Consider the following 14,782-nt stretch of genomic DNA (forward strand, 5'->3'; position numbering starts at 1 on the left):
TGATGTTATGTCCTTCCTGGTACTCCTGTCAGGAGGTAAGTGATGTTTGTCCATGATTGGTGATGCCAACTGGCTGACTTGGTTGAAGTGGTGACTCTTAGTCCTCTGCATGGGAAAGTTACAACTTTTTCTCATCATAATGAATAGCTATATTATTGGAGATAATTTGAGGCTATGTAGCTATCTAGTTCCTCTTCTACTAGTTTTTATCATTATCTATCGATGATTCTTATCGGATTCAATTATTACTATGAATTTATTAAATGGTGATTTTCTAACTTCACATTTTTTTCTGTATTTGTTACTTGGCATTATAAGGGCTCTTCTTTCTTTGCTATTTTTTAAATTAATCAATTTATTTTAATTGGAGGCTAATTACAACACTGTAGTGGTTTTTGCCATATATTGACATGAATCAGCCATGGGTGTACATGTGTTCCCCATCCTGAACCACCCCTCCCACCTCCCTTCCCATCCCATCCCTCAGGGTCATCCCAGTGCACCAGCCCCGAGCACTCTGCCTCATGCATCAGACCTGGGCTGGTGATCTGTTTCACATATGATAACATACATGTTTCAATGCTATTTATTTTCTGAGTAATGTTTGGTAAGTAGCCACTTCCCTGAGCCCCCCACATGCACCCCTTCTCTGAGGTCCCCACACGTCCTCACAATCTAGCAACTAAAAGTCTAGCTCTTGGAATTCAGGGAGCTTCCAGGGCTCATCGTCGCTGGTGTTCACTCGGACTGGTCAGCCCTTGTGCTGTCGCTCCAACATGTGAAGCCAGAGTGGGATTCCTGCTCATTCAGGAAGCTGACTGGTTAAGAGCGATGGAACTTCTGGTTCAGTGGTCCTTAAGCTCGGGTGCATATTGGAAACACCCAGAGAGTGTAATGATGGATGCTAATGCCTGGACGCTGCCCCCATCACCCAGGTGACTCTAACCTGCTATCAAGGTTGGCAGCCACTGGGGTGGGGAGGCAGAGGAGTTGAGAAGCTTCTTGCTCAGTCTGAGCTAAGTATAGCATGAACTGAGACTTGATGAGAACTCTAGCAAACAGGAGTAACAAATTAAGTTATCAGCCTCATGAAGGAGAGGAAGACAGAGAGCCAGGGGAAGATGAAGAAGTGGGTGGTGGGGGGTGGGGGCGAGGAGCGGACAAAAAGAGAAAAGACGGCAAGAGAGGAGAGAGAAGGAGAAACAGGGCAAAATGTAAATGGATAAAGCTAGTTTAAAGGGCTTATGGGAATTCTTGCAACGATAAATTTGAAATTGTATCAAAATCTTCTTATTCCACGGGAAAGACCAGAATCCTTGTAAACTTTAAGGGTCCTCTTGTCTTCCAGGGCTTCCCAGGTAGCTCCAGCGGTAAAGAACCTGCCTGCCAATGCAGGAGACACGAGGAGAGGCAGGTTTGACCCCTGGGTCAGGAGGGTCCCTGGAGGAGGTCATGGCAACCCGCTCTAGTATCCTTGCCTGGAGAATCCCACGGACAGAGGAGCCTGGTGGGCTACAGTCCATAGGGTCACAGAGTCGGACCTGACTGAAGTGACTTAGCACGCATGCACCTCTTGTCTTCACACACGAACAAGCAATGAGGGAATAAATGATTTATTTACCCTCCACATTTAAGATGGAGTTTTGAGTAGAGGAGGTAAGATGGGAAAAAAGTTACAGTCTCAGAGTCACCCAGAGCTGATCTGAACTTAGGGACCAACTGAGGGGTGAGGTGTGGCAGACACCCAAGTGCCAAGATGTTCTAGGAGGAAGTAGGGGTCATCCTTTTCTACCTCAACACTCAGCCCATCTATTTGGAGTGTATCATTAGGCTTTCTGGAAATAGTCACAAAACACATAAGTTGGGGGAAAAAAAAAAAAAAGCTTGAGGTCATATAATTCCCAGCAGTATCGTCTAATGTTTTTCCGTCATCTAGTCATGTCTGACTCTTTGCAAAACCCCATGGACTGCAGCACGCCAGGCTTTGCTTTACTATCTAAAAGTGAAAGTCTCTCCATTGTGTCCGACTCATTGCGACCCCATGGATTATACAGTCCATGGGATTCTCCAGTCCAGAATACTGGAGTGGGTAGCCTTTCCCTTCTCCAGGGGATCTTCCCAACCCAGGAACCGAACCCAAGCCTCCTACATTGCAGGTGGATTCTTTACCAGCTGAGCCACAAAGCTCATATTAGCCATATGTATGGTCTAATACATATGCATAAGATAAATGCATTCCTTTAAAATATAGAAGCATGTCATTATCCATAAATTGATATAAATTATAGTTTCTCTCCGGAGGCAGTCAGTGGGGAGAAATGGTCCATTGGGAAAGGCTTAGAGGAGCGTGCCCTGAACCCAAGGCAAAAATGGCCAGCTAAGGGCTCCTAGAAGTTTGATCACAGCTCCACAAGGGCAGGTCGGAGGGGCGGGGAAGGTGGTGCTGTCCATCTCCTGTTCATTTCAGTAGCTCCTATTCTGACCTAATGTCAAGCTCACAGGTGGTGCTCAGTGAATATGTACATGATGACTAGATGCTGAGATCAGGAGATGGAGAGGAAAATCAATGAAAGAAGGAAAACTAAAGTGGGTATAGAGGAGTGCAATAGTGCAAGGGACGGGCACCAGTCTCCGGGCTGGAGAAATGGAGCATTGGGAGATTCTGACTGCAGAACTCTGGGGAGGTCGCTCAGCTGACTTGAACTTATCAGGACAGCCCCGAAAATAAGGCTGCAGCACAGACTGAGGTTTGACATCAGAAACCCATCCAGGAGGTTCTTCTATTTTCTTTTTGTTTTTACCTGAAAGATTGAGGGTGGAAGAATTTGCTTGCAGGGGTGGGGGGTGCGGGCGCTTGGAGTAACACAGTTTTGAATAGAAAGGTCAGACTTTTTTGTGAGTTGGGCAGACTGGAGAGAAAAGGTCCGTTTTGCTTTTGTTTGATGTTTATTTGTTTGCTCCAGGTCTTAGTTGTGGTACCAGGGATCTTCAGTTGCACCATGTGGGATGGAATCTGGTTCCCTGAGGAGGGATTGAACCCAGGCCCCCCTGCACTGGGAGTGCAGAGTCTTAGTCACGGGGCCACCAGGGAGATGCCCAAAAGGTCTGTTTTGATTGTTTTAAGTTTCAGTCTAGATTAGTTTTGGTCTGTGTGTTTCTTCATGCTGTAGAAAGTCATTTGTGAACCTCAAACTACTGCCAAAGGGCCTTACCAATGTTTTAAGATTATTACTTAAAGAAAAGCCTCCATTTCCCTTGAATGGTGACCACAGCGAAGCCTAGTAGCGAACTCTGGCTTCGGGTAAGCCATGTTTTCTGCTTTGCTTGGCAACCCAGTCCAGTATTCTTGTCTGGAGAACCCCATGGACAGAGGAGTGCGGCTGGCTATGGTCCATAGGGTTGCACAGAGTTGGACATGACTGAAGCGACTTGGCATGCACACACACGAACTCCAGCAGCAGCAAGAAATTTAGAGACCAGATCTCTAATCTTCAGGGAATTAAGATCCTCTAAACACCCTGGAATATTCAGGGGAGGGGTCCCTTCCAGAGGACAGGGGAACCGTGGGCAAGGCAATTCACAGGCTGGCATGCCCTTGACCCGTTTTCAGAGCCCAGGTCAGCCTCCCTAGCCAGGCAGGCTCTTGACACCTGGTGATCTGAGTGTTGAGAATGTGATACATATTGAGGAACTAAAGATCACCTGGCAGTCAAGGCACACCTGAGGCAAGCGAACGATGTATTAGAAGCTGCATTTGGGGCAACCAGATCCTCAAATGCCCTCTGGATGCCTCAGCCTATGCCTTTAAGAGACCACCGTAGTGGCAGCTGCTTCCCCTGGACCAAAGGCTCAAAGGAAAGAGAGGGCACTGGGAAGCGAGTTGAATTCTGTTTAATTTGGTGACTTGAACTTTGTCCCCTATAAACAGAGCCTCTCCCTTCACCACAAGAAGCACACATGTGGCTGCCTCTGCCTCACAGGGAGGGTTGGACAAAGCTGTCAGCAGGAAAGAGGAACAGGAGCCCCTCCAGGGCCAGCATGAGCTGAGGAGGGTTTACAGGGCTCCCTCTACGCATTCAAGCAACCTCCTCCCCCCATAGCATCTTCTTGAGCAAGTCTGGGTACCGGACTGCTCAGAGACCTCGTCCCTCACCCAGCCTTGAATCCAGATTTCGTTAGAGGACGTGTGGTCCTGCCAATGCTTCTAGGATGCTTTGAAGGATGGATTGTCAAGCTTGTCATGGGACAGGCTCTGTGGTCTCTGTGCCATGCCCAGGCCTGCAGTCATGACTGAGGTCATGGGAAGGGGCACAGATGGGGACTTTGGGGGCCAAGGGGGGAGTTCGTGTGACGATAAGGGGAGGTGTGAGCAGGGAAGGGGCCTAAGTATGTGGCTGAGGAGATGGTATCAGATTCCAGCCTGCAGGGTGGCAAGGAGCCAAGACAGGGCCCCCTGCCCAAACAAGAGGGTGGCCAGGGGGAGGCACCTCAGGGTGGCACTGCTGGACCCCGAGAGGACCCCGGGGGCCGCCCTGAAGCCTGCAGGGGTTTTGTCCTGGGACTCCACTTTGCCTCCAGAGGACTCCAAACAAGGGCCCCGGGGAGTAGGGTTGATGTCCCGAATCCAGCCTGTGGTGTTTTCCACTAGCTCCTGCAGAAGGAGGGAAAAGGCTGAAGGCAGAAGCGCCCCCACCTCCTTTCATTTCTAAGACCTTCCTTGGCCATCCCCAGTCCCTGCAGCCTCACAGGCTGACCGGGAGACACCCACCCACACCCAGAGCTGCATCAGCCCTCCTCTGCTCTCTCAGCTTCTTCTCTGATCCAGCGTTCCTGCCATTGCCATTCACACCCCCTTTCTCCTCTTTTCTGGCCTCATCCAAACCATCCCTCACTCCTTTAGCCCTAGCCCTGAGAGCGCAGTGTCTCCCGGGACACTTACATCAATGGTCTTTATTATCACTGTCTGCTGGGCCTCCTTGCAGGCATTCTCAGCCTTCTTAATGCTCTCTGGGGTCCACTCCACATTGCTCATGGCCATCATGCCCTCCATGGAGCTGCCGTGGGCAGAAAGAGCAGACACTAGTTCAGGGGTGACTTAAAGCTTTGGCAAAATGTGTGAAAAGCAGCCTCACTTTTGTTAGCATCAGTTCCATGTCGGCGTAAACTATAAGGAATGTCTTACAACTCAGTAAGACAACCGTGAGCATGGCAGAAGGCGAAATCATCAGAATTAGAGATGAGAATTTTTTAAAAGTGCAAAACAGGAAGCGCTGACTCTTTAAAGAAGTGTTTCTTGATCTGGGGACCATGAAGTCCAAGAAGGTTGATGGGATGACTTCTGAGAACCCATATATGTTCTGAAATTATCTGTGAAATGAAATGTGTTTGCAAAGATGTGCATTTTTCTTGGAAAGGAGCTTCAGCATTTTCATCAGAGCCTCAGGGAGGACCTTAGTCCCAAGTAATTAAAAGGTTACTGCATACATGCTGAGTCACTTCCAACTCTTTGTGACCCCATGAACTCGATAGGCCTTGGTAAGTATCCTGGTGAAGGCATTACATTAGTCAATGATTATCCATTAAAATTATTAAAGTGTGAAAAGTGAAAGTTGCTCAGTTGTGCCTGACTGTTTGCAACCCTGTGAACTGTAGCCTGCCAGGCTCCTCTGTCCATGGGATTGTCCAGGCAAGAATACTAGAATGGGTTGCCATTTCCTACTCCAGTGGATCTTCCCAATCCAGGAGCTGAAGTCGGATCTCTTGGTTTCCTGCATTGGCAGGCAGAATCTTTACCACTGCACCACCCAGAAAGCCCCAATTAAAGGTCACTCCTTGAAAGCAAACAGTGTTCGAATGAGGGAAATGCATGAGAAAAAGGTAAATACTTTGCACACAAGTGATCTGACTTCTAGAGGTCAGTCTTGGTCTTATCTTCCAGGATGACTCACTCTGATACCTCCTCCCCCAGCTCGTGGGCCACATAGATGATGTCAGGGTACCCCTGGCAGCTGGAGACGTTGTTTCGGGGATAGTAGAAGAGAAAGACGAGGCACATCTCGTTAATGGTGCTGGGACCCCCCTGGAGAAGAAGAGAGAGCTGGCAACAATCTTAGTGAGTCATTGACTGAGAAAATGGGAATCCTGGTACCCATCTTACAGTCATGAGATGTGAGAGCATGAAGCCCCACGTGAATCGGTAATACCTTGGAGAAAGAAAGGGGCTTCAAGTGGGATCATCTGAGTCATGGGATAGCCAAGACCAGGGGTAAAGCTATTCCGAGGCTTATTGTCATTCACCATGGTGGGGAGATGGGTACTTACGAATGTCAGGGAGTCACGGTCCAGCGTCTGGTAGCGACACTCTACCAGCAATTCATCCCCCTGTGCGGAGAGAGACAAACGCTGGAAGTAAGAGGCAGAGGGACCAGTCCAGCCTTAGACCTCTTGGCTAACAATAATAAGTGCTGATCCTGCCTTCCCCGGACGCCAGCCATGCCTCCCCCCAGCCCGCCTCGCACCGGCTTGATCACCACTCGATAAGGTAAATCTCGAGTCTCCTGCAGATTGAAGTCGTAGGCATCATCTTTACAGATTACGCGGAGTTGAGTTCCATTTCTGGAGGGAGACAACGTGGGGAGAGGAGTAAGGCGAAGCCGACGAGGGGTGGTGGTGGGGGGGGGTCTTTCAACAAAGCAGCAGCGTGTGGGCACAGATGGACTGTAAAACAAAAGTCTCCACCCTCCGTCATCTCTACTCCAGGAACAGTTCTAGCTTCTCCTGCTCCCACTGAGCATAACCTCATGCTGCCGAATAAACAACTGCTCCTAAAATTTATTTGCAAACACAGAAGGGAGTGCTTCCAGTCTGTGTCTCCCTTACCTGTACTGCACCGCCTGCAGAGCGCGGCCGGCCAAGTGGGTGTGGAGCAGGTAGCCGAAGACTTGGATGTCGGGCACTGGAGCCCGGTTCATCTGCGGCAGGGAGGAGACCACCTGGTCCGTTAGGAACGCTCCTGCTTCTTGGTTTCCTCCTTTACTATCTGACACCTTCCTCTGAAGACTGGAACACACCCCTTTAGTCCCTGCTGGGCCTTCTGGCCCAGCCATGACTCCCACCTCCCCTGCACCAGCCAGGTTGGGTCAATTTCCCAAATCACCAGGCGGTGGGCCTTCTCCGGCTTGGAGACTCGGGCTGCGTACTGGTGGATCACACCAGATCTATGACTGGGAACGGGGCATCTCAGGGGAAGTAGGGGGTGGGGGGGACACCTTCTGGCTTCACCTCTTCAAACTTCTCCGTCTTACACAGTCCATAGGACCTGAAGGACTCGGCGCTGGGGGGGATGAAGTGGATGGGGAAAGTGAAGACGCCCAGCTGCAGGACGCCCATGTCAAACTTGCGCAGGTGCGCGGTGTAGTATACTCGGATCCCCGATGAGTCGTACAGACCTAGGACAGGCAGGGCCAGTCAGAGGAGGCGGGGGAACGGGTCACAGGCTGCAGAGAAGGAGGCCTGGGAAAGCAAGGGTGGGGCTGCGAGCAGGAGTCAGCGGGCCTCCTGCATCAATGCCTAGAGGACTCAGCCAGCCCCATCCACGGGCGCTTCCATAAACGCTGTAGAGGCTCACCAGGCAGATTGTGAAAATTGCTGTAATGAATCTCCAGGCGGATCCACTGGGGGTCCAAGGGCGTCCCAATAGAAATGCCCACGTCGTCTGGAAACTGGTAACTCTGGTGGAAGGAGGGAGGTTTGGCAGCAAGGATGGCTGGGAAGTAGATGCAGGAGACCCCCCAACCCCGGCACTCACCCTTGTCTTCTCGCCTCCATCCCAGACCTCCCTTGTCTCCATCTTCCACCCATCCACCAATCCTCACTGCCTGACCACAGGTGTCCCCTTAGCCACCGATTTCCCTCATCACAGGGACTCACTGCGCCCCCGACAGCCCAGCCCACGATGACCTGCGAGCAGAGGGAGAAGGCGGGGTCGGCCCCGTAGCAGTCGCTGATGCCGGTTGGGAGAGCGCTGGCATTGCCGCAGGCGTACACCAGGATGTGGTGCACAATTGTGTCGCTGTGCTGGACCAACTTGGGCTCGAACTGGGCACGGGATGCAAGACGCAGCACGGTCAAGATCTTCTGGGTCAAGTCCTTATTCTTTGAGTCCCCACCCCCACCTCGCTTTCTTTTCTTCAAATATTAATGAAACTATGCCCTTGTCTCCACTTCCCTCTTCCTCATCCATTTTCTCTGTTTCCTCCTTCCCCAGCCTGTCATTTCCCTGGCACTCCACCCGACTCCTCTCTCAGCCCTCATTCTTTTTAAAACCCTTTCCTGAGAACACAGCACAGGTCTAGCCGGGAATATCCCAAGACTTCCGACTTCCTTTTAATAACCTCATCGGTTCCTTATATCTGAGCCTGTGGCCACACCTTGTTGGAGTTGCTCTCTAAAGAAAACCATGGTTCGCACACTTTGGCCATTCACAGTAAGGTCACACTTTCATTTATTCGATTAAAATTGTAATCACTCCAATGTGAAATCAGGTGACCTACCTGAGTCTCCTCTGACCAGACTTTGCTGACCTGACAGCCTTTGGGCACATGTCCCTACTCCCCCACCAGCCTGCACTTCCTCCAGGGCTAAAAGAACACATTTCTGGGCCCAAGGTAGGGCTCATCCTTTGGTCTTTGCAGGCACTTAGTAACTAATGACCATCATCAAAATCACTGCTGCACCATGGGGCATGAGTGAAACAGTGCTGGGAGCTGTAGTTCTGGGCTCAGGAAATCCTGGAACTGCCACCTCCACCAGGCCTGGCCTGGCCCCCAGGTCCTCCTGGACACCTTCATCCTATACCTCTTCAGAGTCAACCGTGCCCACTGCCTGTCTCAACCACCTTGACAATGTCCCGCCGTCTGGTTCATGGTACCTTGTAGATGTGGTGCTTCTTGCTAACGATGGGGAGAGGGAGGAAGGTGCAGGCGTACGTGGTGTCATCCTCTGGGATGAGGAACTAGAGGGGGACATGCAGAGGCTGAACAGATGGGAGGGAGGCTCCCAGAGAAGCAGGGGAAGGGACAGGTCAGGGAAGGGCAGCCGCTTGAGGGCCAGTTTGACCATCCTCGGGGGACCAAGGGGAGTCAGAGGAACCTGGGTTCCAGGAATGTACTGAATATTGGGTGCAAGAGGAAGGTCTGGATAGAGTGGAAGGTGGGGAGGGGGCTGGAGGTGACTGGGCAGGAAGGAGGGGGTCTTACATCAGTGATCTCCAAGTCATGGATGATGGTGTCCTCGGGGGCATCGAGATCATCAGGGTGGACGATTTGGAGCAGGAAGATGGACTTCACAAAAGTACGCTCCCGATCTATCTTTGGGGTGTCATCCAGGCCGTAGGCGGCCAGCACCCTCACAGTGTCGCTCTGTGGGTGTCAAGGGTGTCCAGCTGCTGCCACCCACAAGCAGCGCTTTGCACACACCCACACCCAACCACCGCACAAGTCACTGGCTTACAGTGCAACTGATAGGGACAGAGTGAAGGGACAAAGTGAGTGATTAAATAGTTAATCCCACTAAGGGATTAAAAGTATGAGAGACCCCTGTGAGTTAAAGATTACTCAAGAAAACAGGTTTGCGTGTGCTAAGTCGCTTCATTCACATTTGACCCTTTGCAACCCTATGGACCAGAGCCCGCCAGGCTTCTCTGTCCATGGGATTCTCCAGGCAAGAACACTGGAGTGGGTTGCCAATGCTCTCTCTAGGGGATCTTCTGGACCCTGGGATGGAACCTGGGCCTCTTGCATCGCAGGCAGATTCTTTACCATCTGAGCCACCAGGGAAGCCCCTATACGCCACCAGGGAACTCCGACCAAAGCAGGTTTGAAAGTGAAAATTGCTCAGTCGTGTTTGACTCTTTGCAACCCCATGGACTATACAGTCTATGGAATTCTACAGGCTAGAATACTGGAGTGGGTAGCTTTTTCCTTCTCCAGGGGATCTTCCCAGTGCAGGAATCGAACCAGGGTCTCCTGCATTGCAGGCAGATTCTTTAACAGCTGAGCTATCAGGGAAGCAAAACCAAACAGGCTTATTTAGCAACAAAACCATGCAGCAGAAACAGGAGCCATTCACCCAAACAATAAAACAACGGTGGTGTGAAACACACATCCTGCCGGCGAGCTCAGTTAGTTAATGACCACCTAGGACATACTCTCCACACACATAAAAAACAATAATTTGTGGAAAGGTGACATGTGAAAGTGAAAGACCCTCATTGTACTGAGACCCGAAACAATTTTTCCATAGCACCAGGACAGTCCTGGCTTGACCACGTAGAGACAAGCAAACTCCCCCACCTGATGTGGAGGAGAAACTGAGGATGGAAGTGTGATGTCTACCAAAGAATGAGACAGAAGGTGGTCTTCCCCTCCGCCTTCCCACTTTTCCTTTGATTATAAACCTGTAAGCGCACTAGGTTCTCAAGGGCAGCACCCCTCGCCCACCCGATGTAAGCCCCACAAGTGTCCTCTTCTAGTAAATCCCTTCTCATCTATCACTTTGCCTTTTGCTGAATTTTGTTCTGTGCTGAGACCTAAAGAACCAGAGTTCTTCAGAGCCGCCCCCGCAGAACGCCACGTTGCAGTTTCAGAATGGACAGGGCTTGAGATTAGGGATCAGAACTAGTTGGGTTCTGGTTCTTCTAGAGGCTGACCTGCTGCAGATGCTGGGCAAGCCACACCCCCTCTCTCATCCCGTCTCTGAGCCCGTGTCTACAGGTGGTTCACGACACCCTGCAGTTCAAGGAGATCAGGCAAGGTTCTTCAAGAGGGGACGCCAGTGAAGGAGGCACGGGGGGTCAGGGGAAGGCTGCCCGTAGAGGGCTGGTGGAGTCACAGGTGGCAGGATTGGGGGGTAGCCATGCTGGAGAATGCTGAGAGAGATGGCAGCCCTGGGAACCGAGACTGGCTGCCCGATGGGCACGGCCACTCCAGGTTGGGGTGACATCACCGCCCAGGAGGAAAGGCTGCTTGAAACCAAATGCTCCTCTCCCCTCTCTCTTTTACCGTGATGTCTTGGTCGTGAGGGTCGCAGGAGCGGAAGGGCCTGGAGAAGCGCATGGTGGTGTAGACGGCATCTTCCGTCAGCCCCTGCAGCTCTGCATCCTGGCTCCCATCCTCCTCCAGCGTGTCTTCATCCACCAGGTGCTGGTCCTGGGGCCCAGGGAAGGTCACGGGGTGAGAACTGGGAGCCCTAAGTGCTCACGGCTTTGGAGTAGTCTGAGTTCCTTTAGCCCCACTAAGGTACCAAATCAGCAGAACCCGGGTCTATACAATTTAGTTCACTCCTGGGACAGAGCATGGCATCAAGGGGAGATCCATGGGGAAGAGGGAAGGCATCTGATCCTGCTTTACTTCTCCTATTTCAAATCTCATCTCCACGAATCCTAATATTCCTATATCCCCGAGTCTTAAAAATCCACTTATTCTCTGAAAGCTCTATGCTCTTCATCTTTTCAGGGGGCTCTTAACCTTGACCCTTCCCCATATAAATGCAGTTCAGAATGAGACTGGGAGACAGGTGAGCTGCTTCTTCATCCATAAAGTGGGAGAATAATCATCTACTTCCTGGCAATACTGGGAGGTTTAATGTGCAAAGATTTGGACCAACCCCTGCTTAACCAAAAGTGCATAATAATTTTAAGCTATTATTATTGTGGGCACTGATGTCATTCCTAGACTATTTAATGTTGTGGTCTCTCTCACTGAGCCTAAAGGTAACAGAGGATGGTGACTGTATCCTAAACAGCTTGGATTCTCCTCCAGTGACCTGCACTGAGACTGTGGCCCAGGACACTCTCTCTTTCAGTCCAATGCCTCCATTCCCTGGGCACTTTAGGGACATTCAGTCTGGAAGACCTAGATTCAACCTCTCCAATGGACCATTTCTGTAGGGAGAGGTCAGCCTTCAGCTGGTGTTCTGGGCCTATGCCTGAATATGTTTGGAAAATATGGATTCTTCCTGGATTCAGAGTCATCCTCCACCCAGCAAGAGACCCAGCATGCTTGGGAGGGAGCCACCCTCAGACTCACCGAGAAATAAACATTGCCGTCAGGCGAGACGCCTCCGACAACCAGGTCACCTCCTGCTCTGCTGTAGCGATTGGTGACACCCAAGCCCACCCAGCCAGCTGTCCGGACCTGGAGCTCGAAAGTGATGATTTCAGCCTCAAAGTCAAAGTCCCAGCGCAGGAAAACAGCGTTAGAAGGGTCTAGGAACCTGGAATAACGCAGACGTGGCGCGGGGCCAAGGCGATCACCTTGGGAGGGAGTTGCAAGCACCGTAAATAGAAGCCAGAAGAGAAGGGGACAGGCCATGGCTTCTGGGGTTTGGAGCATCTCTCCTTAGATGGACACTCAAGAAGTACGGACTTATATGCTCCTGCATCTGCGCCAGGCACTGTGCCAGGCACTGTGCCACGGGGGAGGGGCAGACTGGGGCCCCTCTGATCTGATTATCTCTGGGTTCAGAGTGGAGCCACTTACGTAACTCAGGAGGTGTGAGGTGCTCAGAGAGAAGGTGCTCTTGCCCTGCAGTGGGCACCTGGCGTGGAATGCTCAGGAGTGAACCACCCTGGCTCTCCCCTGCCAACCCGAGGCAAGCGTCCTGCCCATGGGGACTCCGTGGAATCAAGGAGGCTTTGTTTCTTCCTTCCTCACTCTCTCTCCCTCCTTTTTTTATTTTTTGCAATGCTTCTCTCCCTCTACCTCTCTGCATTCTTTCCCTTCCTGCCCCCCATCCCTGTATCCCTGGATGTTCTTACTGAGCCGTCTGCCCTCTGGCACATGTTCCCCACCCCAGTTTTCACGAGCGTTTTCTATTTTGTCTCTGCCCAGTAGTGATGCACAGACCGGGAGTGGGGGTGGGACTCCACGTAGCCCTGCCTTCCAGCCTCCCTACAGCGCAGGAAGGAGAAGAGGTGCTGGCAGGGGGCGAGGGAAGGCTTCGATTTCCATCTCCTGGAGGAGTCTTGACTACTAATCCCTGGAAGGACATGTAGAGGTGAGGGAGACATAATCAGCTTTCCAGACGGGCAACTCTGGGGCAGCTTCGAGTTTCTGCACATTGCTGGGGAGGAGCAAGGAGGAGGACGAGACAGAGAAAATGGGGAATAAACATGAATTTGCCTTTGGGATGCTCTGCACTTTCCCCTTCTTCCCATGAATTGCCTTTCAGAGAAATCATATTCAGGGACCCTCCACCAGAGGCTTGGCCAGCTTCCCTGCTGGCAGCTGGCAAGCTTTTCGGTGCGATGCAAACAGTAGAAGCCCAGAGGAATATTATAGCATCGGAACACTGGGATGAAAAGGAACTTCAGATCCACTTGATTTTCCAAGTACCCCAGCCCATTTAATTTTTGGATGAGGAAATGGAATCATCAAGAAGTGACTTGATCAGTGTCTGAGCTCCCATCTGGTCAGTGGCAGAGCAAACATGAGCCCACAGGGGCCCAGGAGAGTGAACACGCCCTTAGGTCACCGACACCCACCAAGAACTCCTTGCCCTGCAGGCATTTCTACCATAACTTGTCCTGGTGGAGGGAGCTGGTGTCATTCACTGGCTGCTCCTTAGGAAAGGGACAGAAGCCTCTCACCCTAGAGTTCTTTCTCCCATTATCTGATAGAGCCCATCCTCACCTGACCCTCAGTGTTCTTCCATCAGACAATGGAGAGGGTCTGAAAAAACAAAACAAAACAAGGCTAGCCTGGAGGGCCTCCTCCATCACAGAGTCTTGGCCACACATTTCTACACAGGAATTCAGCTTAAATAAGGGTGGATAGACACTGGAGCCTCTGTCTGAGCCTCCATATAGGGAAGATGAGTGTTCTCATCACCTACTGAGCTCATCAAAGCTGGTAAGAACCTAACTGAGGTTGTTTGCAGCTGCGGGGAGCACCTGAGTAATAGCTGGGGTGCAGCTGAGAGAAAGCACCTTTCCCAAGAGGACAACCGTACCACCCACCCTGAGCAGGGCAGGGAAGGTAAGGAGCTAGGCAGCCATCTGGAAGGAAGAGGCTTACCTTGGCCCTGGATAGGAACCGGGCCAAGAGCAGAGCAGGAGCTTGGGGAGGCACCGATCTTGAAGAGCGGGAGCCTGGGGAGGAGATAACAGGGGTGTCAGAGACATGCTGATCCCAATCGCATTTGGGGATTAAGGTGAAGGGAAAAGGGAGAAGGAGCTGCGAAACAGGACAACCAGGCCTGTAAACCGAGATGGGCCCATGATCTCTTCCCCTGCAATCTGCTCACTGGCCAGAGCACTGGCCTGGGGAGAGCCAGTAACCACTGCAACACAGGGGATCCCTGCTCCTGGGTCCCCTCTGTCTGGCTTTTCGTGGGGCTTTTCTCTACTCTTGCTCCCCTTTTCCCCGAGTTACCATTTTCTCCTCTCTCCCAGCCCGCTTTCCGCTCATCGTCTAAACCCCAGAGTGACTCTCATGAGAGCAAACATCAGGATTAGGCGCTTGAGTCTTGTGCGGGTGAGCACATAACTTGGCATGCCCGTTGGTCTGGTATTCAAGAGGTGTGATTTGGGCAATGCTTCCCTGAGCTCACTTCTCTCCTTCTCTGGAGTCCTGATGCTGGGAATAGGTAAGGGGGCTGAAGGCAAGAGTGACTCAGCACAGGAGATCAGAGGAGTGGTTACCTGAGAGAAAGGACATCAGCAGCACGGTGATGGATGCCGACCACACTTGTGATCACTTTGCAGAGCGTTCAGGTGTTGCAT

The 14,782-nt window shown here is 51.5% G+C and overlaps 1 protein-coding gene across 1 annotated transcript; it reads right to left on the reverse strand.

Annotated features, from left to right (window-relative positions):
* Nucleotides 1-3,876: 3,876 nt before the first annotated feature.
* Nucleotides 3,877-14,468, reverse strand: LOC138439830 (putative DBH-like monooxygenase protein 2). Its single transcript, XM_069588903.1, has 15 exons — nt 14,458-14,468; nt 14,076-14,149; nt 12,087-12,313; nt 11,061-11,207; nt 9,258-9,419; nt 8,930-9,013; nt 7,930-8,097; nt 7,628-7,730; nt 7,282-7,448; nt 6,880-6,971; nt 6,519-6,615; nt 6,322-6,381; nt 5,949-6,079; nt 4,940-5,054; nt 3,877-4,651 (listed from the first exon to the last, which is right to left on the reverse strand). The coding sequence occupies exons 1-15, from the start codon at nt 14,466-14,468 to the stop codon at nt 4,409-4,411; spliced, it is 1,881 nt and encodes a 626-aa protein (XP_069445004.1). The 3' UTR covers nt 3,877-4,408.
* Nucleotides 14,469-14,782: the final 314 nt, after the last annotated feature.

This window comes from Ovis canadensis, chromosome 4, assembly GCF_042477335.2.
Source record: "Ovis canadensis isolate MfBH-ARS-UI-01 breed Bighorn chromosome 4, ARS-UI_OviCan_v2, whole genome shotgun sequence".
NCBI lineage: Eukaryota > Metazoa > Chordata > Mammalia > Artiodactyla > Bovidae > Ovis > Ovis canadensis.

Bases quoted from the DNA above. Each gene is read 5' to 3' on its own strand.
- LOC138439830 (XM_069588903.1), bottom strand. The intron at 8,098-8,929 runs GTACCATGAACC...TCCCGTGCCCAG, and splicing joins AGAAGCACCACATCTACAAG to TTCGAGCCCAAGTTGGTCCA. The intron at 5,055-5,948 runs GTGAGTCATCCT...TGCCCACGGCAG, and splicing joins CTGGGGGAGGAGGTATCAGA to CTCCATGGAGGGCATGATGG.